We start from the raw sequence: 27630 nt of genomic DNA, 5'->3' as shown, positions 1-27630 counted from the left end.
TCCCTGGCTCCCTGTGGGGGCACAGCAGGCTATCTAGGTCTGTACACTGAAAGTGGCCTTTTCTACACTATTCCCTCCTTCTGATTACACTCACTAACCCCTCTACTTAAACCTACGGGTATAAAGAAAGGGAAAGTTCTTCTGCTGTTAGCCTTGGGTTATTGCACTGTTCCTTGTGGTTCCTCTTCACTCTTACTTTTATAAATAGTACCTTTGTACCTTAACCTTCCTTGGATTGTCCCAAGTTGAATGTGCCATCTGTGTCTTAAATGAACCCTGGCTGATATATCTATGAATTTTTAGGTAGGATTTTTTTTTTTACTCTATATCAGCCATCTTCTTTTAAATCTTTTTCAATGTTATGTATATTTTTCTTCATTCTGAAAATCTTCAAAACTCTCACATCTTTATTCTGTTTTAGCATGCCTATAATGCATATATTATTTTATTTGTTATTTTGCATTATGTAATTCCTTATATTGATGAATTGTTTTTCAGTCCATCTTGTCTTTTTATTTTAATTTCTATCTTTGCCTCTCCTGTTGCATCTTCTTTGAAGTAACCAAGCAGATGAAAACGGTATGTTTACATTCTGTTCAGAGGAAACCATTTATAGAATGTATGCTATTTTACATTTGCCACAGTGTCTTTTCAAAGCAGTCTCCTCTTTCTTTCTCCCTCCCTTCCCCCCCCCCCACCCTGCTTCCTTCTCATATAACCCCATCTGGCATTTTTTTCAATACACAGCATTGAAGAGGCACCCCTGTATATTTTTACTTTAAAACAACTGCTGGGAAATAGCCCTCTAAGCATTAACTTTGAAGGCAAATTTCTACCTCATTTTGAAATACCCATTGACATTTGTCTTGTATGGATTAGTTGACCTGTCATGTGTTTTTTGTCTTGGGTTTTCTATCTAAGTTAGTGTGAGACCTCAGTTTACAATGCTTAGAATGTATGTGCTATATTCAAGTCTATCTTTCCATCCTTTTCCACTCCAAGCATGCAAAGTTTTGTAGGTTTCCACCATGTGCCCCTGCTTCTTTATATATTTCATGCCGGCAGTTTTAGTCTCTGAAGATATTGCAGACAAAAGAAGCTAAGGTGGAACCTTTGGCAGGCTTCTGATTCTGGCTGCCTCAGTATATCATTCTGTATAATTGGGAAATGCCTATCTTTTTACTCGTCAGTACATTGCAACATGAAGTGGTAGTTGAGTTCTTTTTCTGTCTGTGTTAGTCTGTGCTATTCTTATTCATGGAATGTACTACTGATTCCATTCCCATTTTGTAACAGTGAAAATTACACTAAAGTTTTATTGTTTAAAGTTTCTGTACTCTTTAAGTCAACTCCCGTGTCCAGTTACTCATGCTATTTTGTACTCCATTAACTCCCGAAGAATTTTAGATGAGGAAGAATTCATTTCACTCCAGGTGTATACCCAAGAGAACTGAAAACATAGGTTCACCAAAACCTGTATATGAATGTTCATAGCAGTATTATTCATAATAGCCAAAAGGTAGAAACAATCCAAATGTGCATGAATGGACAAATGGAAAAATAAAGTGTGGTATATCCATACAGTAAAATATTATTCAACAATAAAATGGAATAAAGTACTGATACATGCTACAATATAGGTGAACCTTAAAAACATTATGCTATATGAAAGAAGCCAATCACAAAAGACCACATATTGTATGTTTCCATACATATGTAATGCCCAGAATAAGCAAATCCATAGAGAGAACAAGTCGATTGGTGGTTGCTAGGAAGTGGGTGAAGAGGAGAATTGGTAGTGGCTGCTAATGGGTATAGGATGTCTTTTTAGGGTGATGAAAATCTGGAATTAGACAGTAGTGATGATTGCACGAACTTGTGAATATACTAAAAAACATGGATTTGCATACGTTAAAAGGGTGAAATTTATAGTAAGTGATTTATATTTCAATAATAAAAAACATCTAGGGACTTCCCTGGCGGTCCAGTGGTTAAGACTCTGAGCTTCCAATGCAGGGGGCATGGGTTCAATCCCTGGTTGGGGAACTAAGATCCCACACGCTGCACAGAGTGCCCAAGTAATAATAATAATAACAATAATAATAATAATAAACATCTAAAACATGACAAGGTAGGTCATCACGAAATTGTTGAAAACCAGTGATAAAGAGAAAATCTTGAGAGCAGTTTGAAGAAAAGAGACACATGACTACAGAGCAACAAATATCAGAATTTAAGCAGATATAGCATCAGAAGCAATGTAAAGAGGAATACCATAGACCAACATCTTTAAAATAAAGAAAATACTTTTAACCGAGAATCCTATACCCAGCAAAAATCTTTCAAACATGAAAGTGAAGTCTTTTATAGATATACAAAAGCTGAAAGACAAGTGATTTTTGATAAAGGTACAAAATCAACTTAATGGAAAAAGGATAGTCTTTTCAATAGATAGAGCTGGGAAAATTGGATATCCATATGTCAGAAATGGATTTTCATCTATACTTTGCATGATATGTAAAAAGTAACTCAAAATGGATCACAGGCCTAAATGTAAATAAGACCTCAACTATAAAGCTTCTAGAACAAAACATAAGGAAAGGAGAAAATCTTCATGATTTTCTACTAAGATTTCCAAAAGCTGGATCAATAAAAGTAAAAACTGATAAATCAGTTTTTATCAAGATAAAAATAAACTCTGCTCTTAAAAATATACCCTTAAGGGAATGAAAAGATGTACTCATTTCACTAGCCACTCCTTCTTAATTTCTTTTCCTGGTTTTTCCTCGTATCTCCAGCTTCTAAGTTTTACAGTATCACAGAACTTAGTCTGTGTGCAGTCACTCTTTGATCTCACCATTTCATATTTTAAATACTATAAGCAAGTAACTCCCAGATTTGTATTTCCAGCCAGGACCTTTCCCCAGACTCCAAACTTATATAGCCATCTTTGTGCTTAACATCTCCACCTGGATATTTAGTTAGTATCTTCAACTTAACAAGTAACAAACGAACCTACTGATTTTTTAAAAAAATATTTATTTTATTTATTATTTATTTTCCTTATTTATTTATTTTTTGCTGCGTCGGGTCTTAGTTGCAGTGTGCTGGATCTTTGTTGAGGCATGCAGGATCTCTTCGTTGCAGCGCTCAGGTTTCTCTCTAGTTGCGGTGTTCAGACTCCTCTCTAGTTGTGGTGTGTGGGTTTTCTCTCTTTAGTTGTGGCGCATGGGCTCCAGGGTGCACGGGCTCTGTAGTTGTGGCGTGGGGGCACCAGAGTGCGTGGGCCCTGTAGTTTGTGGCATGCAGGCTCTCTCGTTGAGGCTCACAAGCTCAGTAGTTGTGGCATGCGGGCTTAGTTGTCCCACAGCATGTGGGATCTTAGTTCCCTGACCAGGGATCAAACCTGCGTCCCCTGCGTTGGAAGGCAGATTCTTTACCACTGGACCATCAGGGAAGTCCCAAACCTACTGATTTACACCAAACCACAACACCCTCACCCAAAGCAGCTCTTTTGCAGTCTCTCTATGTACATAAATGCTAACTTTTGCCTTCTAGTTCCTGAGGAAAAAAACTGTGGAGTCATCATTCACTAGAAATCTTTCTCTTAAAGCACATGTCAAATCCATCAACAGATCCTTTACCTCTAGCTTCAACATATATAAAGAATCTGACCACTTTCTACTACTTCAATCACTACCATCAGTTCTAAGCTTAGTATGATCATCCTTTGCTTGGAATTTTTAGCGACCTCCTACATGGTCTAACTTCCATTCTTGTTTCACTACAGTCTGTTCTAATACTAAAGCCAGAGAGAATTTTTTCAAAGGTAAGTCAGGCCATGTCCTTTCGTTGCTCAAAACCACACAATGGTTTCCTACTCAGGATAAAAATTCAACATCTTTGTATAATGGCTTCAAAAGCCCTGCAAAATATGGCACCATCTATGGCACTCTCTTGACCTTATCTCCTGGTGCTCTTCTTGACCACATCAGCCTATTTACTGTTTGATGAACAAACTAAGCATGCTCCTGTCACAGGACATTTGTAAATCTTGTTCCCTCTGCCTGGGAAGCTCTTCCCCCATATGACTACATGCCTTATTCCCTCACTTTTAAAAAGTCTGTGCTCAGATGTCTTATCAGGAGGCCCTTTTTTCCTAGAACTTCTTGTACATCTTGCTTTCCCTACTTTTTTCCATAAGACGTGTCAAAATTATATATAGCAGGAATGTGCAAACTATGGCCATTGGGTAAATCTTAGCTACCACCTGTTTTTGCATATAAAGTTTTCTTGGAACACAGCCGTGCTCACTTTTTTATATGTTGCCTATGGCTGGTTTTTCACTACAATGACAAAGTTGAGTAATCACAACAGAGACATGAGACCTCTAAAGCCTAAAACATTTACTGTTTGGCCCTTTACAGAAGAAGGTTGCTGACCCTGATATACACTATGTGTTTGCTTGTATTTATTGCCTGTTTCTCCCCATGAGAAAATAAGTCCTATGAAGGCAGTTATTTTTTTCACTGCTGCATCCTTAGCACCTAGAATAGTATCTGGCACATAATAGGTATTCAATAAGTATTCCAGGAACAATTCAATGACAATTAAAGAGAATGATATGGTCTAGTAATTAAAGGATATATTAAAGGATTTTAGGCTTTAAAGACAAAAATTCCTCTAGATTATAAGCTTTGTTATTATGTATCATTATCATCTAAAAGTAAATACACTTTTTTTCAATTAAGCATGTTTGCAATTAAGAAAAGAGACCCCTGTGTAGGGGGAGTTCCCTGGTGGCCTAGTGGTTAGGATTCTGGGCTTTCAGTGCAGTGGCCTGGGTTCAATCCCTGGTCGGGGAACTGAGATCCCGCAAGCCGCGCATGTGGCCAAAAAAAAAAGACTCCTGTGTAAAGATGGTAGAAAGAAGCTACAGAATTTCCCTCCTCTGATACCTAATGATATGATCTTCAACAATTAAAAAGAAAGATAAGAACAGCAGAACCAGAAGAAAAAAGGAAAACAAAACATTTGTCAGCAGTAACCAGAAATAAGAAACAGGATAGAATCTCAATGTCATATATTTCAAAAGATGATAGCTGAGGAAAGAAACAGATTTGCCAAAGCATGGAATGGCACCCAGCCCCATTCTCCCCAAAATCTTATCTTAATGTCAAGATTAATGATGATCTTGAGATTCATCATTGATACAACTGAAATAGTAGGGGGAGTAACTGTATAGAGTCTCCTTACATTTTTCTTTTTCTTACTATGTGAAAGTAGAAAAAGCTGCTGGGAAGAGATGTCTGAAAGGTGAAAAGTGAGGATTAGGGATGATTTCCTGGCAGAAGCAGAGGCTTCAGGACTCCTGAATTGAGGGAATGGTCTATATCCCAAGGGCTAGCTCCCTATAGGAATAAGGTTGTTCCCTCCCCAAGTAGTTAGGGTGAAACGCCAGGAAAATCTCAAAGAACTGATCCCAATTCCTCCAACAAAAGCCACACATAAAAGCTGCCACACACAAAAACAGAAATATAGATCAATGGAACAGGATAGAAGGCCCAGGGATAAACCCATGCACATATGGTCACCTCATTTTTGATAAAGGAGGCAAGAATATACAATGGAGAAAAGACAGCCTGTTCAATAAATGGTGCTGGGAAAACTGGACACCTACATGTACAAGAATGAAATTAGAACACTCCCTAACACCATACACAAAAATAAACTCAAAATGGATTAAAGACCTCAATGTAAGGCCAGACACTATCAAACTCTTAGAGGAAAACATAGGCAGAACACTCTATGACATAAATCACAGCAAGATCCTTTTTGACCCACCTCCTAGAGAAATGGAAATAAAAGCAAAAATAAACAAATGGGACCTAATGAAACAGAGGCTTTTCCACAGCAAAGGAAACCATAAACAAGATGAAAAGACAACCCTCAGAATGGGAGAAAATATTTGCAAATGAAGCAGCTGACAAAGGATTAACCTCCAAAATTTACAAGCAGCTCATGCAGCTCAATATCAAAAAAACAAAAACCCAGTCCAAAAATGGGCAGAAGACCTAAATAGACATTTCTCCAAAGAAGATATACAGATTGCCAACAAACACATGAAAGGATGCTCAACATCACTAATCACTGGAGAAATGCAAATCCAAACTACAATGAGGTATCACGTCACACCAGTCAGAATGGCCATCATTAAAAAATCTACAAACAATAAATGCTGGAGAGGGTGTGGAGAAAAGGGGACCCTCTTGCACTGTTGGTGGGAATGTAAATTGATACAGCCACTATGGAGAACAGTATGGAGGTTCCTTAAAAAACTAAAAATAGAAGTACCATATGACCCAACAATCCCACTACTGGTCATATACCCTGAGAAAACCATAATTCAAAAAGAGTCATGTACCACAATGTTCACTGCAGCTCTATTTACAATAGCCAGGACATGGAAGCACCCTAAGTGTCCATCGACAGATGAATGGATAAAGAAGATGTGACACATATATACAGTGGAATATTACTCAGCCATTTAAAGAAACAAAATTGAGTTATTTGTAGTGAGGTGGAGGGACCTAGAGTCTGCCATACAGAGTGAAGTAAGTCAGAAAGAATAAAACAAATACCGTATGCTAACACATATATATGGAATCTAAAAAAAAAAAAAAAAGGTTCTGAAGAAACTAGGGGCAGGACAGGAATAAAGACACAGACATAGAGAATGGACTTGAGGATACAGGGAGGGGGAAGGGTAAGCTGGGACGAAGTGAGAGAGTGGCATGGACATATATACACTACCAAATGTAAAATAGATAGCTGGTGGGAAGCAACCACATAGCACAGGGAGATCAGCTTGGTGCTTTGTGACCACCTAGAGGGGTGGGATAGGGAGGGTGGGAGGGAGCCGCAAGAGGGAGGAGATATGGGGATATATGTATATGTGTAGCTGATTCACTTTGTTATAAAGCAGAAACTAACACACCATTGTAAAGCAATTATACTCCAATAAAGGTGTTAAAAAAAAAAAGCTGCCACAAAAGCTTCTCTCTTCTTATTCTTTGGCCATACTAAAAAATTCACAGTACATAAGTTTCTTTTTTGCCATTTTTAAAGATTTAACTTATATTATCTTTTTATTTTGATGTCTGATCTTATTTATTTGTTACTCTTAGAACATCTCATTTTTGACTGGACTCAGAAGTAGAAGCTCTCAGAGAGGACAGCCTCCATTTCTTCGCAATCTCTTCCTGGTGTTTTTCTTTGGCCTCCTTCATTCTCTTGGCCAAAGGCTTAGCATATTCTGCAGCCTCTTCCTTATTTTTCTTAGTACGCTGTTTCTTCAGAGCAATACGCCGACGTTTGTGTTGCAGAACACGTGGAGTAACAAGACGCTGCATCTTGGGTGCTTTGGTCCTAGGTTTCTTACCTTCTTTGTTTAGGGGCTTTTTCACAACATACTGGCAGACATCATCTTCTTTAGAGAGTTTGAAAAGCTTGTGGATTCTGCTAGCTCTTTTGGGCCCCAGGCGACGAGGCACAGTAGTTTTAGCGAGTCCAGGAATATCCTTCTCCCCTTTTTTTACGATGACCAAATTGAGAACGCTCAATTTGGCACCCACAATGCAACCCCGCACAGATTTGCGCTTTCTTTCTCCAGTCCTCCTTGGTCTGTAACAGGAATGCCCCTTACTCAGTAGCAGGCAGACTCGGCCATGGGTCAAGACACCCTGCTTCATGGGGAAACCCTGTTTGTCGTTCCCACCACTGATTCGGACCACATAACCCTTCCATTCTTCACGCAGAGCGTCAGCAGCAACTTCTGTAGCCATATGCTTCTCATAAAAGGTACGAAGTTTTCGTTCATCGTCCACTTCAATGAGTTTCCGGCAGCCAGTGGCCGGGAAAGAGATGTTCAGCCTTATTCTGAAGCGGCCGACCGCCTCCGAGGCGCCAAGAAAAAGAGCTCAACTTATATTATCTTATTTCCAGGTGATTTCTATCATTTGATTTGCCTCTCAGAGGATAATTTTTCTCTCACTCTCTCCAATTGCCTCTCTTCAGTCAAGAATGGGAAAGAGAAAGGTTATAGATATGTGGGGGGAGAGAGAGAAGTAATAAAATGTAATTTTAATGTATATATTGTTTTTTTGGCCAGCCGTGTAGCAAGCGGGATCTTAGTTCCCCAACCAGGGATGAACCCGTGCCCCCTGCAGTGGAAGTACGGATCCTAACCCCTGGACCACCAGGGAATTCCCTGGGCTGGGATATTTTAAAGCCATTGACTCTGTTTTAAACAAAACATGATGACTTTTTTTTGGTAAACTATTCTGGTAAAACAGTAAAAGCTTCCCAGAATAAGCACAAATTAACACTTTCCAGTATTTTTGTCTCTAAAGGTGGAAAAGACACTAAAGCTAAGGAATTATTAATTCAGTGTTGCACTTCTCAGAGCAAAAGTAGATATAAAACCATACAGTTGCCAAGTTTATTAAACCAGCAGCAAAATAATAAATATTATGTCTGGCAAGCACTCAGGATCAACTATTGGCAGAATTCCTTTAATGTGATACTTTTAGACACTATAATATCAATGATGTAATAAGAAAGCATAGTTACCTACTCTTAACATGTGCATGCTAATAGATATTTTACAGTTGGATGAAACCTATGTAAAGAGCATACATGGACGTTTTACTATTTATGAGGGAAAAGTGCTTGACAGCTTCTTGTTTGTTTTTCTTTTTAATCACTGAAAATCCATGCTTAAAGGGGAAGAAATTTTTAAAATTTGGCTTGTGGTTATTTTTTGAGCCAAAAAGTTTTCTGGAAAAGGTTTGTTGGATTCAGTATTGACAGAGTACAAGCAGAGAACAGGAACAACATCTCTACACTAGTTAAAGAGTTGACACTTGAATATTATTTCTCATAGTGCATTATTGCCAGAGCACAATTGTCTGTAAACAATATGGACTTTGATCTTGATTCAGTTTTTAAAGGAAATCATGAGGATTGTGCCTATGATTGAATTTTGGTCCTTGAGTATATATTCTTCAAAATGCTGTGGAAAAAAAATGAGCAGTGAATAGAAAACTCTTGTTTTCCAGCTTGAAACAGGTTGGCTGTCAAGAGGGAAGGTAGTCATATGAATTTTTGAAATCAGATATGAGATAAAAATTTTTTTTCATGGGAATTCCCTGGCAGTCCAGTGGTTAGGACTTAGCACTTTCACTGCTGGGGTCCAGGTTCAATCCCTGGTCAGGGAACTAAGATCCTGCAAGCTACTCGGCCAAAAAAAAAAAAATTTCTTCATGACCCTAAAAAAAGACCATTTCTGTGATTTCAGATGGCTTGCCCCAATGGCAGCATGTATCAGAAGCTTGAAAAGCCTAAAATTGTCTTTCAGGGCTAAATTATTACAGAGTTTAGTGCTGAAAATAATACATTAGGACAAACTGTAATGCAAAGAAGCCTTTATTACTATGAGATGGGCTGTTTCACAAATTAGGATATGCATTCTTCTTCCGCCATCTCCACCCAGAAAAAATAACCACTTCTAATGTGTACTCATTTCACTTTGAATACCTCTATTAGAGTATTTAACACATTGTATCAGATATTTTGGAGTATTTACATTTCTCAGTTGGACTGTGCACTCCTCAAGGGCTAGTGATTGTGGCCCTCCCCAAAAGAGGTGTGCTAGTAAATCTTTCTGGGAATAGAAATAATTACAATTTACAAATAATAACATATACAATACTATATTGTAAAATCCATATAGGCGATTGATTCTTACAGAATGCTTTGGTTGATTTTTACCAAACTCTTGTTTCTATAGCCCTGTTGTCTGTAGCCAACCTATAGGTGTGCAATTGTTGAAGAATGTAGTGCTAACATAAATGGTCATTGATATTTTTGTCTAAGTAAAAGAGTAAGATGAAAATTAAACTTTACTTTTTCATCAATGATGTGACTTCTCGCTAACTCATTAATAGTTTAAAAATAGTATTAGAAGATTATTTCAGCGTAACACTTTAAATTTAATTTGATTAATATTTTTTTCTATTACTTTCTTAAGTCTAGACCAGCGGTCCCCAACCTTTTTGGCACCAGGGACCAGTTTCATGGAAGATAATTTTTCCACGGACTGGGGGCAGGTGGGGATGGTTTCAGGATGATTCAAGTGCATTACATTTATTGTGCAGTTTATTTCTATTATTATTACATTGTAATATATAATGAAATAATTATATTACTCACCATAATGCAGAATCAGTGGGAGCCCTGAGCTTGTTTTCACTTGCCACTCGCTGATAGGGTTTTGATATGAGTCTGCAAGCAATTGATTTATTATGGTCTCTGTGCAGTCAAACCTCTCTGCTAATGATAATCTGTATTTGCAGCCGCTCCCCAGCGCTAGCATCACTGCCTCAGCTCCACCTCAGATCATCAGGCATTAGATTCTCATAAGGAGTGCGCAGCCTAGATGCCTCACATGCACAGTTCACAGTAGGGTTCGCGATCCTATGAGAATGTAATGCCAACGCTGATCTGACAGGAGGTGGAGCTCAGGCAGTAATGCAAGGGATGGGGAGCGGCTGTAAAGACAGATGAAGATTTGCTCGCTTGCCCACTGCTCACCTCCTGCTGTGCAGCCCGGTTCCCAATGGGCCATGGACTGATACCAGTCTGTGGCCCAGGGCTTGGGGACCCCTGGTCTAGACTATCAATAAAACATTAAGCTTACACCCTGATTTGTAGCATTTGCCAATTTCTAGGTTGTAAACATTCCCACTGTGGTCTGTTTCAAGCTACCAATGTGATATCACTGGTAATAGAGTTGGGAAGAGATGGGCAGTTGCACACTACTGTATAGCTTTTTCTGCATGCTACAATGGACATAAATAACCTCAAGGGCATCGATAATAGTAAAGCATAATAAAATAAGAAGTGACGAGTTGTATTTATTTGTTTTTAATATAAGTTTGAAAATATTTATTTTTGGTAATGGCTGTGTTTAACTAGTAGCTTGCAGAATTCCTAAAGATTTAATTTTTGACAGTATGTGCTTGTATGAGTTGGATTCATCACACTGCTGCCCCTGGAGTGGTCCCATGCATAATCTACACAGCCTTATGTGACTGATTTGTTAATTGATTTAATGCAATCGACTTAACATATTCATCATTATGCCCTTGGCTTTTATGGAGGATTGCTATAAGAAAGACCATACAAATGATGTCTATGCATTGGCTATAAGATTACATCAAAACTTTGATATTTTACTCCAATGTTTTAAGTTTGTCTTATTGAATTGGTTACTTTCTTATTTACCAGACCAGAATAGTATCCTGTTCCCTCTTTGTTTTATCTGCCTTGAAACTCACAGGTAAATTGTACATTTGATCATAAAAACTGTTAGTGCAGGCCAATAACATTTCATTTTAAAAAAAAATCTTACGTTCAAATTTTAAGAGATATATATATATGTATATATACGTATGTACATATACATACATATATACATATAATACATATACAGACCTTCATTCATACATATATATGTATACATACAAACACAATTTCAAACTAGGTTTCCTAAGGTACATTTGATATGAAATGTTGAATAAAGTCTTAATTTGTTTCCTTTATTTACCAGTTTTCAAAGTAATGAGTTGGTTCCCTAGCATTCTTCAAAGGTGAACAATGTGTTTTTTAAGTATCATTATGAACTCATGTCTTAAGATATATTTGTTATGTTTCAATCTATTGTAGTTATTCTTAACAAGTTCAAATTGTCTCATCTTTGGCGAGTGGGAGCCAATTCAAGTTGGGTTCCTCAAATTTACTCTCAAGTCCTTTTTATATGACCCCAATAATCTTTGATAGTTTTCATGCCTAAAGGTATGATAGGGTATTTTAGGCTATCTTGGCCATTACCTATCCCAAACCTAGAATCAACCTTTGCTTCAAGGAATTTGTTTCAGGGGCAAATGATGTTTAGTGTCCCTAATTGGAAACATAAGTATGTGCTTGTTGCTACTGAAGTAGTCCCTGTTTTTAGGCATTTACAGTGGGCAGAACTAAGAAATATATATTTTTAAATATAAAATATGTGATGAGTTCATTCTAATACATCCAGTTCAAATTCATGATCACAGAATTTTTATGTAACTCATTGATTTTACATCTGTTTCTTTTTTGTCCCACATCAAAAACACCAACTTAATTATCCATTTGCTTTTTCTCAGACCATGCATACAATAATATTACAATAACACCACCAATAATACCACAAAACTATGGCTAATGATAACAAATTAAGTTCCTATTTTGTTGCTTCTTTAAAGTTCATTTTCTTAGTTTAAATCCTATGAGGAAAATACTGTTAAATTATTGTGTTTGTATGTGATTTTAAAAAATTACTGTGTTTAAAGTCACTTAGGATATTCTTCTCTGTATGGTTATGCCACCAACTCCATATACAATTAAGTTCATTTGTTTCATTTAGATGGGATTGCTTTTAAAATTTAATGTATTTTTGTTTTATATTTATGAAAATTATTTTATGTTTCCAAAATCACATTTTTATGAGAAACCTTCCTACTATTCTATCTTTACTACCCTGCTCCTTTCCTTTCTACAGGTAACCACGTGTTTTAAGGTTTTGACTTTTCATTTTATTTAAAAAGTGAAATACATATACAGATGAATGGTAGCATGCCATAGATGCTTTTCTCTACTTTGATTTTTTTTACTTAACAAAATACTGGAGCTGACAGTGAAATACTTTATATTCCATATATTCTTTATTCCTTTTTAAAAATTGCATAGTACTTCGCTGTGTGTACCGTAATTAATTCAGCCATTTCCCTATGATGGACATTTGTGTTATTTCCAGATGTTAACCTAAAACAATAAACGGCCAGTTATTTTACCAGCAAAATGGGTTTATTTGGGAGCAGCAAAGAATTGCAATTCGTGACATGCAACTATGTGAACCACATGCAAGTCCAATAAAGCAAAGGAAAGAAAACTTTTATAGAGGAGAAGGGGAAGTTGGGAAAGATGTTGATAAACAAAAAGTCCATTGGAGGAAACTGGGAATTCAAAGTATAATGGCTCTTAATTGGCTGAGTTGTGACAGTTTCATTGGCTGAGCTGTTGCCAGGCAAGGAAGAGATCTTTCTTCCTTCTGCTGGCATTTGTAGTAAGTAAAACAGTGTCACTTCCAGCTGGAGATGCATGGTATGTCTTTTCCTATTGGGATCTGTATGGACCTTGACTGGTACATGGGCTCCCTCTTTTGGCCTTCAGACTCCATTTTAGTGAGGTTTCTCTATTAATTTTCATGCAGACTTTTGCTATAAGAAATAGTGCTTCAATGTATATTTTCTTATATACTTATTTTGTATTTTTTCAGTTTTGGTCAGATTCTTGGAAGTGGGATTTGCTAGACACAAAATAAATGCATATGTAACTTTGCTAGATACCGTAAAATTCTCTCTCGTTGGAGTTTTTCTATTTTTCACTCTAACAAAGAATATTTGAGAGTGTTCCTTTTCCCCACAACTGCCTCACTAACAGGCTGTGTTGTGAAACTTTTGGATTTTTGCCAATTTGTTGGGCGAGACATAGTATCTCAGTGATTCTTAATTTGCATTTCTCTTATGAACAAGGTTGAGAATGTTTCTATTTAAGGGGCATTTGCATTTCTTTTCCTGTGAAATGTCTGTTCATATCTCTTGCCATTTTTCTCTCAGGGTGTTGGTGTTTTATTCATTTTTAGATACTCTTTATATGTAGGGTTATTAAATTATCTCTGATATGTTACAGATTTTTTTCACAGTTTCTCATTTGTCTTTATACTTCACTTGCAATATTTTTTTCTTTTTCACAATACAAAAGCTTTTTATTTTTACATATTGAGATTTCCCACTATTTCACTTTACTACATCTAGTTTTGACCATTGTTAGGAACGTTTTCCCTACTCTCCAACTATAGAGGAATTGACCCATAATTTCTCCTAGTACTTGTGTGGTTCAAATTTTTATATTTAAATATCTGATCTTTTGGAAATTTATTCTTGGAACAGATCCAAATTCGTCATTTTCCTTATGACTACCCAGTTATCCCAACGTCACTTATGAAAACGTCCATCTCTTCCTTACTGCTTTGAGATACAGCTTTTGTCTAAGTTAAATTTCCATATGCACTTGGGTAATTTCTCAACTTTCTATTGTGTTTATTGGTCTTTTTATTTCATGTGCCAATGCCACTGTTAAATTATTAAGCCTTTATAGCATATTTTAATATCTGCTATTATACCCTCCCCCTACTCCCAATGCTCTTTTTCAGAGTTTTCTGGGCTTTTCTTGTTTTTTTTATTCCAAATGAATTTTATAACCAACTTGTGCTTATAACAGCGTTCTTTTTTTTTTTTTTGGGGGGGGGGTTGGTGGTGGTGGTGTGTGCCTTGTGGCACGGCATGCAGGATTTTAGTTCCCCGACCAGGGATCAAACCCATGCCCCCTGTAGTGGAAGGGTGGAATCTTAACCACTGAACCACCAGGGAAGTCACATAACAGCATTCTTAATCAGCAGTGTTTATTAGAAGCACCATCAGAGTTTTTTTTAAAAAAAGGAAATAAATACTAGGCCCCCACCCAGACCTAGTGAATCTCTAGATATTGGGCCTGGGTATGTATATTTTGAAAAAGCTGTCCAGTTGATTTTAATAATCCCATTTAAAAATGACCTATGGGGACTTCCCTGGCGATCCAATGGTTAAGACTCTGCGCTTCCAATGCAGAGGGTGCGGATTCGATCCCTGGTCAGGGAACTAAGATCCCATATGCTGCGCAGCGTGGCAGAAAAAAACAACAAAAAACTTATAAAGCACAAATTCAAGGTCTAATTCCAGACTACCTTATGATTTGTTTTACCTTATGTATTCTGGACCTTACTAAATGACTGCAGCATTTACCCAGTTCCCTAAGCCAGAAACCTCTCTAGTTTTCCTTTAGTCCTTCCTTTCCTTTAACTCTCTCTGTCTTCAGTTGGTCACAAAATCCACATTTTACCTCAAAAATGTCTGGCTTTAAACCTCCAATACCACTGTCTCTTACCCCTTTTCTCATGGGCTGTTAAGCAATCTCTTCATACTACAGCCTATCATCTGCACTGCCTACACAGTTATTTTTCCCTAAAAATAAGGTTGATCATGTCACTTCTTTGCTGACCTTTGTTGGTTCTCAGGATAAATTCAACCATGGTACATAAGGCCGTTCACTCTCAGGTCCTAGCCTCCTTTTCCTCCTTAGTTCCTGTTATTCCACACCTCACACTGAATATTCCTGTTACAATGAATTTCTCACTAGTGGATGGACATCACACCTAGTAGCTCTTTGCATTTAAATTTATGGTTTCTTTCACTTAGAATCTGCTCCTGCCTTCCTCGCCTGGTAAGCTCTCAGTATTTGAGATGCAGTTCAAATGGCATTTCTTTGATAAAGCTTTTTATAGACTCTCAGTCAGAATTAGTTGCCCCATCCTCTGTATTCTCACAAAACTTTATTATTTGTATCTTTATGATGTGATTTTTGTGAGTCTTTAATCTCCCAGGAATTTCACACTTTCAACATCAACCAGAATGTGAGCTTTTCATGTTTTTCCAGCCTCTAGCAGAGTGCACAGCATACAGCAAGCACTCAAATGTTTGTTCAGTGAATGAAAACAAATAAAGCTTCATTAGTCTGTACTGATTGAAACAGAAACAAGACATGACAGTGGCCAGCTTGTTCTACTATTAAGATCTCTCCTTCGTTTGGCTTTTTGTAGTTTGTAGTCAGCCTAGACTTTGTTCTCTATCCATGGCAATTCCTTACTCTTTGAAGGTCCATGTACAATACCTACAGTAGTAAACTAAATACCTGTCCATCTTTGTATCTGCCTGTTTAAGAAGTTCTGTCTTGGTCCTAAAAATAGATGATGCTTTATAGAATAAAGTGCAACAATTTAGTCTATAGTGGTGGAATAATTAGCTTATGGAATTAAAATTTAGTTAAATTATTGGTATTAGTAGTTAGTTTAGGTATGTATCACATAGAATTTCAGAAATAATTATGTTATATTGGAAAAGATCTATTTGATCATTAAATTCTTTTACAGTTCTGTACATGATCAGGTATTGATTTAGATGATGATCTTAAGTAGAAGACTAAGTGCTATGGGAGACAAATTATTTTAAAACTTGTGATTATTTTCTCTTTTTTTTTCCCCCTCAACTCTATGATTATGTTGTCATCTCTGAAATGATCAAATGTGATAACATGAAAAAGGGAAGGAATCATATTAAAAAATAATTTAGGCACAACTTCTTAGTAAGTGGGTATCAAATACTGGAGTAATCCAGTTTCAAATTTTTAGTGTATCATTATTTTTAAAAATCAGTTTTAAAGGTATAGATTAAATTGGATAATTAATATATTTGAATTACCAAATAACAACAAATTATTTTAAAGATATAGTTCAATATAAAAATTGAAGCTTTTTTTATTGAAATATAGAAATTCATTTTATGAATTTTAGATATCAATCTGTGAGTTTTTCATTTGTCAACTATTTTAATTATTGATTTTCATTTAATGGTATTTCACCTTTAAGAATGTTGCAAAAATATTTTTCAAACTATGTAAAGAGCCCTGATGATAATAAAAATATAGTTTTAATATATTTTAAAGACACCAAGATCAAGTTCTTCATTATCACCAGTTTTATCCCTTATTCTAACCTTTGATGACACTAAGTCTTATTTTGTTTTAAGTTACTTCATCATTCAACCAAGGAAAAAGACAACTTTGTGTTATATGTGGCTTCAATTTTAAATTATATATATATACATACACACACTCTCTTTAAAAATTTTTTTGAACTGTGGTTCTAAAGTCTCCCAGGAGAATGATAGGAATTTTTAATGTGAATTTTTCTATAAGTTAATCACTTTCATTATCTGTGAACCATTTTTTCTATTGATTAGGCATATATCCAAACTTTAAATTACTAAATGAGTTTTCTTATGTTAAATAGTTTCCCCCACTGGTTTTTTTCTCTAAAAACTAGGCAATGTAAATTACATATTCTTATGAAACTTATTGTTTGGAAAACCAATGTGCCATCTTCAAACCCAGTACTATTTCAAAATGTTATTGGAACCAAAAATTGAACTATGCTTTGCAGTATACTGTTTAAAGTATTTAAGTAAAGGATACATCCTAGTCATCTAAGTTATTCAAGTTTGCCACAACTTTATTTCAAGAGAAATGTTTTAAGAGAATTCTTTATGAAAATTGAGACAATTTGAATCTAGCTATTTCTTTTTATCCTTTCAAAATTGAATATTTTCAACAGTAATGCTAGTGATTAGGCAAAATGTCAGAAATGGATTGTTGAAATATTAATATTAAAATACTTTATTTACATATAGAAATATCAGTGAATTGTCTTGTTTACTTCCAAATATTTTAAAATACTGTTTTGAGTAATGACCACTATTCTATAAAATGCATGAACTTTTTTATATGTTACTTTGCTAAGGTAATATGTAAATGCTGGCTTTCCACACTTGTAGTCTGTATTTTTCTTCTATAACATTATTAGTAAATTTTGATATTGTGGAACTGTTGACCAGTCATACATGTACAGAGCTTGGCCTCTGAGTTAATTAAATATGAGTTAATAATATATTATAAGGAAATTATTATCCTTATTACAGTTATTAGGTAGTTACTCAAATTATAGCTTCAAAGGAATGCAGAGCATGGAAAACTCAGGATTAAATTATGCATTTGAACCTTAGGCCAGCTTTTACTGTAGAGACAGTTTTCTGCTAAGACTGAAATTGTATGTCATTGAAATTAAATGCTTTTCTGGGGATGGAAGGTTCCAGTTTTTAATGAAATTACTGAGTGTGGTGTAGTGAAATGATTAAAATCTGTATTCCGGGAATGTGGCAGGGAAAAAAAATCAATAAGTGCTAGCACAGCTTTGCTGCTCAATGTGAATCCTGAGAATGAAATAAACTACTACAAAAATAATAATTAAAAACATATCAGCACATTAATTTATTTAGCATCAGTCTCCTGAGACATCATCTTCACTAATTTTTAGCATACATTTTACTATATAATGAGCAGCCTTCCTTTCAGATATCCCTATTAGACAGGCAGTATTTCTGCCCTTCCCCCCAGCACTCCTGCATTGCAATCATTGTACTTGCACTTATTATGTTACAAATGACCGAGGTAAGGCTGACATTCTCAGTGCATGCAGAAAGACCTAGTCTGCCAAGCTTTTTTTTTTTTCTTAATGAAGCAGCTTTGTGAAATCTCCCCATGTGTTAATACTAATGAAGATCCTCCAGCACAATTAAAATCACAGCCAGTGGCTGAAGAGGAAACATAAAACAATAGCATCTTTTAAGATACATTTATCCACATATGCATGTACAAAATATACATATATGGTCAAATTAATTTTCTATAGCTTGCCTTTCACTTGCTCTTTATCCTGAAAATTAAATTATGCAAGTTTTAATTATATGAACTTTTGAGACTTTAATGTGTTCCAGGGGAAAAACACTACCTCAATGAAAAAAATGTTTAATTATTTATCTTCTTGGGTAATGCGTTACCAAGGTTAAGGCCCTTTTTAAAAAATCATTTTTAGGAAGCTACAGGGTGGTGTGCCGCAGGAGGGAATTGGGTTTACTTCACCTTTAACTTTTTGGTTTCAGGAGGCTGAAATTGGTGGGAGAAAATGGAAGGGTAAAAAATAGGAAGTTGGAAGAAATTCTGGGGATACACAAATAGCATACCTTGTGTGTAATTTAAAGATGGAGCAATGGGCTACCCAGTTTTAACTTGATTTTTTAAGTGTTCTAATTCGTACAATTAGCTATCCTCCCCCCCTTTCTTTTTTCCCTCTCAGAAGCTGGGGGGAGAAACTATTGAGGTTACCTTTTACAGTTCTAACTTATAACTTTAAAATGATTTACTATTTAACGTTTTATTTAAATTTTAACTCAATCCATAAACATTACAGCAGCTTAACTTGCCGGTGTCAGGGCAGTAGCGTTTTACCCCGGGACCATTTTGCGTCCAGCTTTTTATTTTATTTTGAGTTCCAAACATCCACGAATTTTTGGCATATTATATTAGTTGGCTTTTAGACTTTAACCAAATTCTGAGTTTACAGACAAAAAAGTTTAGGTAGAAATGGTTAATATATGCTCCCTATTCGCCAGTGTACTTTTTATTTTTAAATTACGTTTTCAATCCTATTTTCTGTCTTCTCTACTTTTAAAAGCAAAACAAAACATTTGAGTTCCTTAACTTTTTCCTGGGACAAGGATCGCTGCAAACTCAAAGCTACAGGATTCTTGGGAGGAAGAAGCAACCCCCTCCCTCCCCTGGCTACTTTAGGAGCTGATAGGTCATTTATTATTGGAACTGAAATGGTATAAACAATTCTCTTTTTTCCCTTGTTAACAGCAACTTTCATTGTTAGAGAGAGGAGAGAGAGAGAAGCCTCGTTGGTTGACGTCACTTGGTTCATGAAGCCTTCGCCTAGAAGTGAAGCTGCTGAACAAACCTTGAGAAGAATCATCTCCTGCTTCAATCTGCTGCTGGATAGGAACTAATCAGAGAGAGAGAGGCGGAAGACGGAGAAGGAGGGCGTCCAGGGCTTTCCCGATCACAAATCTCACCTCCACTCCAACTCTCTTTATACTTTTCTTGCAAAAATAATAATAGAAATAAGGAGGTGGTGGGGTTTCCAAAAACAAAAATCGTAACCTTCAACCATCTGGGGAAGGCAAAAATCCCATCCACCGCAACTCTCAGTTCGAAAGTAAAGGTGAGTTTAAAATCCTCGGGTGTGAGGGGTGCGGGTGAAGATGAAAATTCCAAATATTGTAAAGCCGGTTGAAACCGAAAAGGAGAAACTACGCTCCAGAGAGCGGGTTAGACTCCAGAGTTGCTTATCTCGAGGCGCTCGCCCTGTCCGCCCTGCCCGCCCTGCTCGCCCTGCCGCGGCTGTTTACCCTCGCCGGTCGGTCTGTCTCTTTGTTGTGCTGGCTGGAAGGCTGGGGTGGTGCTCGGGGTCCCGAGTGCAGTTTGGGGGAGGAGGACGCGGAGATGCGCGGTTCTGGGTGGGAGAGGGGGGTGCGGTCTCAGGAGAATGTAAACTTTATTCCTAGCTGCCGGTGCGGGACTTCGGTCTAGCAGGGCCGCGGGCCGTGCCTCCGCCGGCGCGGGCAGACGCTGCTGTGGCGAGTCCGCCTCCTTTGTGCCGGCCGCCCTGCTCGGCCGCCGGGGCTTCGCGTGTCCTTCCTCCCTTCGGCTTCCAGTGCTCAGGTCGCCGCCAACAGTTTGGCTTCTCAAAAAAAATAACCTCTGGCAATGTTGCGATCGCCGTTCCTACCCGGGAATAGCCGCTGCTCCCCCCATCCCCGCCGGGGTAGTTTCAAGATACCCCCCCCCAACCCCCGTCCGCCTACTGCTGCCCTTTTTTGCCTCCGCCCCCTCTTCCCTGTAGGACTGCTTAGCTGCGCCTGCCACCCCACCCCCGATTCGGGCCTCTTTTGCTCTCTCTCCCGTAGTAGCTGGGAGCTCAGGAGTTTACAGAAAGTGAGCTGGTGGGGCGGGGGGGGCGGGCAGGTGGGACTGGGAAAAGATCTGGATACCTGGGAAGGTCTGTTTCAGTACGCGGAGGATTAGAGGAGCATAGCTTTTCCGACAGTAATGTCTGTCTCCCAGCAGTTCTTCCCCGGGAGCTGCCCCCTGCTCTCAACTCTTCTTCGGTCTTCTAGTCTTCTTGTTGCTCCCCCTCCCCCTTCCCTTTCGCGGCTCCTCTCCTCTTAAAGTAGTTTCACGAACCCTAGAATTGGGACTTGGGAAAGGAAGGAAGTGTTCGGAGAGTCAGAGCTGGCCCTGCTGTTTGGGAGATTTTCCCTTCTTTTCTCTCCCTCTGTATTTATCTTTTGTGTGTTGCTTCCTTATAAAGAGAGAAGCAGCTGCAGTCCTTGGCCGAGTTGTTGAAATTTATCCCTTTGTGTATATTACAATATCCTCCATTTTTTCCCTCTGCCCTCTAAACAACAAGCGTTTCGCCATCTTGGGCAATTTTTATTCCCAAGTCCCTCTTTTTTTTTCTTATTTTTTAAGGAATGGAAAGAAGCCTTAGAAAGTCGAAAAGTGTGTCTGGGTAAGACTTAAAGTTTAGGGAATGTTCAGGGGGTCCAGTGACGTCATGTAAACTTTATGGAGAAATTTTCCCGGGAGTAAATTGTTCGCTTAATTTTTTTCCTGTTTTAAGCGACCATGTAAAGGACCATGTAACTTAACAGGCTGACGATAAGCTGTGCTGCTTATTTTTGTGTTCTCTCAAAGTGAGCCCTCAGTTCCTGCACATTTTATGTTTTGGTAACAGGTGGAAAATTATGTGCAAAAAAATGGTGGAAACTTTTATAGTGTCCTTTGGTATTCACTTAGCTTTTGTCTGCATGTTTCTTATACTTTAAAGGATTTGAATGTTATTTTTAATTAGCATGTTTCCTTTCTTATTTACTCGACTCTCTTCTGTGGATTTGTCTTTAATCAGCTTGGTTAATATTTACGTATACTTATTTTAGATGACTTAGATCCCCTTTTGTAATTAACTTATATTTTTTACATATGCCTTTACATTTGAAAAGATACAACTATTGAAAATACCTGGAGATACTGGATACTTTAAAAATTTAGTAGCAGTATTAAGTAAAACTATTGGTGAAAATGTAGTTAGTATTTAAAAGGCAGAATTGATTTTAAAATATATTTTATAATCTCAAGTTATATGCCCTTTGTCAACCATTATGAAAAGATAAACAATAAAAACTGGTGTTTTAATTTGCTTGTCTAAAATAGTTTTTCACCTAACTAAAGTTCGGTTGGTCACATGATCAAACTTAATGATACACTGACTGGTATATAAATAAGAGGCACTGTAAATTGAATGGGAAAGTGGAATTCTGTCTCCTGTAGTCATTTTCAGTCAGCATATTTACTTCTCTTCTAACAAGGACATGAAACTGTCTATTTAATTTGCATTCTCTTTGTCTTCTGGGTTGGGGAAAAACATTGACTACAGTTAACTCAAAAAAAGCTAATAGAAACATTTCTGAGTACATTGAAAAGGTTTGTCTAACACATAAAAACTTATGTTGTATGTGGTATGCTTTTATCTCTGTAGCAGTCTTATTTGGTGTTATCTGCTATGCTATTTATTTAGGAATTTGCTTTATGTAAAACGCTATATAGAAAGCTTGACTGAATTGAGCCTGCCATTTATGAGAGTTGTAGGTAGATGAAAAATGTTTAAATAGTTAAAAGCACATAGAACAGATGGTTCTAAATTATACATGCAACAAAGGACTAGAAGATTTGGCAGATTATAAATGGCAAGCAACAGAGGATAAGCAGTTTAAGAAAATGGTAGTTAAGTACATTTGATGTCTCACACCTATTGTAAACACTGTACATATTGTCACTGTGCTGCATAATCAATAACTTAGACACACTGAGGTGCTTGTAAGTTTCAGATAGAAAAAAGTAAGATTTTACAAATGTTTGAAATGAATGGTTGAATATAAAATTATTTTAAGCCTGTGATGACAAGAGTTTTTCTTTTTTTTAGAAAATCAAATTGTATGCTTTAAAACAGGAAGTTATTTGTAAGAACTTAATATTGTTGTACTCATATAATGGTTTGGAGAGAAGTAGGAGTAGATATATATTTTGAAATACAGAGAATAGTATATTTACTGTTATTATATGTTAAACTAGGGCTGAACTGTGTAGCAGCATTTACTCTTTCAAACTACTGAAAAATATTTTTAGACTCTTCAGTCTTGGAAATGCATTTAATAGAATACTGTTGGCATAAGTTACTAAATACATATTAAATGAAAGAAGGATATATTTTAGTATTAATTTTTGATTTTGTGCATAACAATAATAAGGTTTTACTTGGTAACTATAGTTTACTCTCAGTTTTAAAAATGGAAAGATTTGTGTGTAGGTTTTGCCTTTCTAGAAGAATCTGAGTAATTACATTTTGCATTTTCAAAAGATTTAAAATAAAAGTATTCAATTTGGCAGAAATTTGTTTTTATTTTTATAAGCCATTTATTTAAAATGCATATGAGACTGTAATGGAAACCTTGGAATTTTAATTCTGTTGCCCTTTCTCCCATTTCTTTGTTTGCATGTTTATTATAGAACTGCAGTGTAAAGGAGCAGATGTTTTGCCAAACATCCTGATGTGTTGCTTTTTCTTAAGGGAGTGCATAACTGTTCCTTCTGATGCATCAACTTGACAGCTGGTTGATTTCATGGAGCTGCTAAGAAGCCATTAGTGGTGTCATTGAATTGAAACAGAACAGTCACTCCCAGCTCAACTGCAATTGTTAATGTCTTTGTTGCTACTTTTGTGTTACTATACAAGATGTAGGATATCACAGTTGCATGAAAGTTCAGTTTTTTGTCTTATCTCCTTGAATTAGTGAAAGTATGCATTAGAACTTGATTACTTTTAGGTTTAAAGATTTCTCAAAGAAAGCTTTTAAGTTGTAGTTTTTGGGTTTTTGACCTAGTCCTAGCTAGAACCACCAAAAGAAGGTATGATTTAGCACAAAGTAATGTGGGGATTTTGACCCCTAGATGAAATTACATCATCAAGGTTTAATGATTTTTAATAAACTTGATATTCTGAGGGATTAGTTCAGTTACCTAGCGAGGTATTTTAAGAAGTTTTTGCTTGTATTTAATTAAATATTTTATATCATAAGGTTTTAAAAATACTGTGCCTTATTTAATAAATGTTGACTTGTTTGAATAAACATTTCTTTAAACTTTTGTTGCAGAAGATAATCAGAGGAGAAAAGAATTATTGAGGAAAAGGGCAATTTGGGGTTTACTTTTCCTTATAAGGAGGTAAAATATCATTAAATAATTGACTAGTAGTCATTAAATGATTTTAAAATTTGAAATTATATTTTTATTGTACTAGTAACTTTTATCGGTAGTTTCAACTGTCATACTGTGGTACTAAAATGGTGTCAGATCACCATTGGTGGCGAAGTGTTTTCTACTTTTTCTAATTACTTGCTTTTTTTTTTTTTTTTGGTGGGAGAGGAGATAGGAAAGAAGGAGAATGAAGAGTGATAATCTCAACAGAAAAAAACACATTTAAAAAATTTGTGTAAAAAAACTTAAGAGTGATAAGTTTAAGGATAAAATGTAGCTTATCACTATGTTAAGAGATATTTTCTAGTTGTAATATTTATTGATTTTTAATTTTAAAATCTTTAAGTACACTAACAATTTTTCAAAGAGCTTGACATTTATAACATACTTAAAAGTTTGCTTTTAAAAGAAATTCTTAAAATGTGAAATTGATAATTAGAATAGGTAATTTGCTGAGGTAAATCCCATTAAAAGGACTTCTTATACAATATAAACAAATTTAAACACTTATAATACACTGCTGAGTGATTTCAGAATTATGATTTCCTGAAATAAGTTTTCTGAACATGCTTTTCTTTTAAATAGATCATACATTACTGAGACTAAAGGTAAAATTTATATTTGGGTAATAATGCTTTTATATAACCTTTTAATATAATCACCATGCAGTTTCTTAAAATTATTCTGTTACCTTAGCCTATGATTCAATTTTTGAGAAATATATTTACTCATAAAATATTTGTGTCATGTCAGATATTCATATAAACTAAATGGTAAATTGAGTTGTATATTAAATGTAAGCTTTTTTTAAAGGAATCTCAATGCTTAACTCATTTTTAGAGATGATGTAATTTTAATTGTAGTGCAAATAAGCATCCCATAATTTAAGTAGGAGTTTTTCCACATTGGGTTTCTTAAAGGAAAGCAGTTCTAAACAGAAGAGTCATAAAAAGTTTAAACTTTCATTCATAAGTTTTTCTGTTGACTCTACTAACTTTGGAATTATGAGCAAAAAATATATTTGATTAATTTACAATTACTTATGGAGCTTAAACGAATTTACATGACTTTTAAATGTGTTTTGAATGCTTTGTGATTTGTGGCAAGTCATAACATAGTTTGAGCTGTAAAATATCTAAGAGACCTGATATTTTAAGTTAAACATTGAGCTTTTTAAATGAATAGCTCTTATAAGAATATGAGGTGAAAGTAAGTACAGTTTTTATCCCACATATTTAGAATTTACTATGTAAGATAAGGTGTTTTTAATTTGTTTTTAAAAATAAATTAATGCTTTGAAAAATTGTTTTTATAATTTATGACATTTGGCTTGTACTTTGGTTTTTTAATGCCTTTCAAATAAAAATTAAATGTTAGAGATAACAGTAATAATGAAGGTAATACATAGATCAGAACCTTTACTAACTTTATGTATTCACACGTGTGCCTGTGTATGTAAGGAAAAAGGAGCATTTTGTTTGCAGGTAATTATTGTACTTCAGCTATGTGTAGACATAATTGTGTGTTTTTCCTCTGTTTTCTGCTCTTAACACTTTTCCACAAGCATGCACTCATTAATCAAAGACGGTGCACTCCTGCTGAGGGCAGAGAGGTTCATCAAATTGGCAGTCAGTTTGGTGTAAAGAACGGTGTCCTGAAGCTCTTAACTCGCTGGGACATAAATAAATCTAAGGTCTTTGTATGCAAACCCTGGAGGTTAATACTGTATAATTCAGTGTCCTGTCTTTGTTTTTATGATTGATGTTTTTAAATGTTTCAAGCTTGATGCAAGTCTTCTAGTAGGTCAGGTCTGACAATCTGATTGGCCGAAGTAAGAAAGCATTAGGTTGTCAGAAGGACTTTGAGTATGCTGCAGAGATTTTGATTTTTTTTCCTACGAGATCATTGTTATATTGCCTGAGCTGTTATAGGAATGTACCAATGATTGACATCCCCTGCTGTGATAATGGACCCAGTGCATGAAATGCCAATAGTTTGGTCCTATTTGTTCGGAAGCTTACTGCTATTTGTATCCTTAACAGAGCTAACATGTAGAACAAGCAAAACTACTGGGATTTCTCTGTAGAAATAGTGCTGGGATTTGGCTTTAACATGAATTGGTTGCATATTCATAATTTAAGAACAGCTGGTTACAGCAAGCACATAGTCATTTGCAAGCTATTATAAACCATTCCACTCACACATGGAGCCTGTGCTTGGTGGATTTTTTTTTTTTTTTTTTTTTTATTGATCTACCTGCATTTAAAATCTGGTCACTGCTGCTACAGAAGCTCTTCATTTTAGCTGTGTTTGCAACATAGAACAGCTTCAATTTTAAATATTTAAACTAAATGCTGTATAAAATGAAGAAGCTTTGAAGGAACCAAATGTAAAAGGTCAATAATGTATTACTCATCATATGTCTCCTCTTGGCCCAGAACAAACCGACCTAGATTGTACAACCATTGTAATTTTTGGAAAATATGTTTTATGATTTTGTCCATAGATGAATAACCAAATTATCTTTGACATGAAAATATTGTCAATTATATTTTACTAGTTGGGTATAGTTTTAAGAAACAACACAAACAATAAATTGTGATTAATTAGCATGTAAAACAGTTTCATCTAATATGTAGTAAAATGACAGTACTTTTAATTTTGAGTGGTGTAAGGCAAGATAGAAAGAAAAATCAACAAGACATTACAATTGGATTAGAATAATGCTAATCCTAAAACTATAAAGCTACTCAGAATTTTTAGAAGGAGTCTAATGAGGAGTCTCTTCTGCTTTTTGGGTCACTTCTGGAATATAAAGCACAGCTATACGGTTACAGTATTGAAATGACATGTGTAAGCTAGTCCAGCTATAATAGTTTCCTGCATGTTGTGCTGCCTAGTAGTGACTGAAAAGAGAGGAGGAAACCACTACATCCCAAGGTTTCACATTGAAAAGAAAATCACTTATCCCAAGTGAGAAGAGTAGGAGGAGAAAATGTTAAATGTGATTTCAGATATTCTGGTAGGAATCACAGGGAGCTCTGCCTTGATTTGTGTATGTTGAAGTAAGTGGATGCCTGAGTGATTTACAGTGGTGTGGTGATGATATCAAGCTTTCCACACAGCATAGCGTTAGGTTCACATGTGCATGCATGTGTTTGTCCCTACACTAGATGATGAAGTAGCTTTCAGCACTTCAAGGTTGAGTACCAGTCCTAAGAGTGCATTTTACTGTTTCTTGGCTTCACAAATGGCTGGATATGTTGGTAATATCACAGAATATATGGCCAAATTTAATCTAGCTGATAGTAGGCTGTACTTTTTTCTAAGTAATAAATTCAAAGGTTATTAAAGGACAATGTTTTAGTTTTGCAATAACTTTATATATATATATATATATATATATATATATATATATATAGTTAATTTGCCATTATTGGAGGTTGCATTAGTCATTTTGTGAATTATTCTATGCCCTTTTTTTCTATCCCTTTTGACTATTGGCCTTTCAGTTGTTTCCCTGCTCTTTAGCATCTTAACACAGAATAAGCT

At 36.0% G+C, this 27630-nt stretch overlaps 2 protein-coding genes across 16 annotated transcripts in view; one reads left to right on the top strand and one right to left on the bottom strand.

Moving 5' to 3' along the window:
* The window catches only part of BAZ2B (bromodomain adjacent to zinc finger domain 2B), a 379971-nt gene that overhangs the window by 70226 nt on the left and 282115 nt on the right, over positions 1-27630 (top strand). For all 15 annotated transcript variants that reach the window (XM_059927946.1, XM_059927937.1, XM_059927948.1 and 12 more), the window contains exon 2: positions 19564-19927. The gene's annotated coding sequence lies outside the window, so the exon portion shown is untranslated. The remainder of the gene's footprint in view (positions 1-19563; positions 19928-27630) is intronic.
* LOC132368430 (small ribosomal subunit protein eS6-like) lies at positions 7194-8650 on the bottom strand. Its single transcript, XM_059927095.1, has 2 exons — positions 8636-8650; positions 7194-7955 (listed from the first exon to the last, which is right to left on the bottom strand). Exons 1-2 carry the CDS (start codon positions 8648-8650, stop codon positions 7194-7196), a joined length of 777 nt encoding a protein of 258 aa, XP_059783078.1.

The sequence above is a fragment of the Balaenoptera ricei genome, chromosome 7 (assembly GCF_028023285.1).
Source record: "Balaenoptera ricei isolate mBalRic1 chromosome 7, mBalRic1.hap2, whole genome shotgun sequence".
NCBI classification, from domain to species: Eukaryota; Metazoa; Chordata; class Mammalia; order Artiodactyla; family Balaenopteridae; genus Balaenoptera; species Balaenoptera ricei.
The sequence above is the reverse complement of the archived record's forward strand: the minus strand, read 5'-3'. Positions and strand labels throughout refer to the sequence as shown.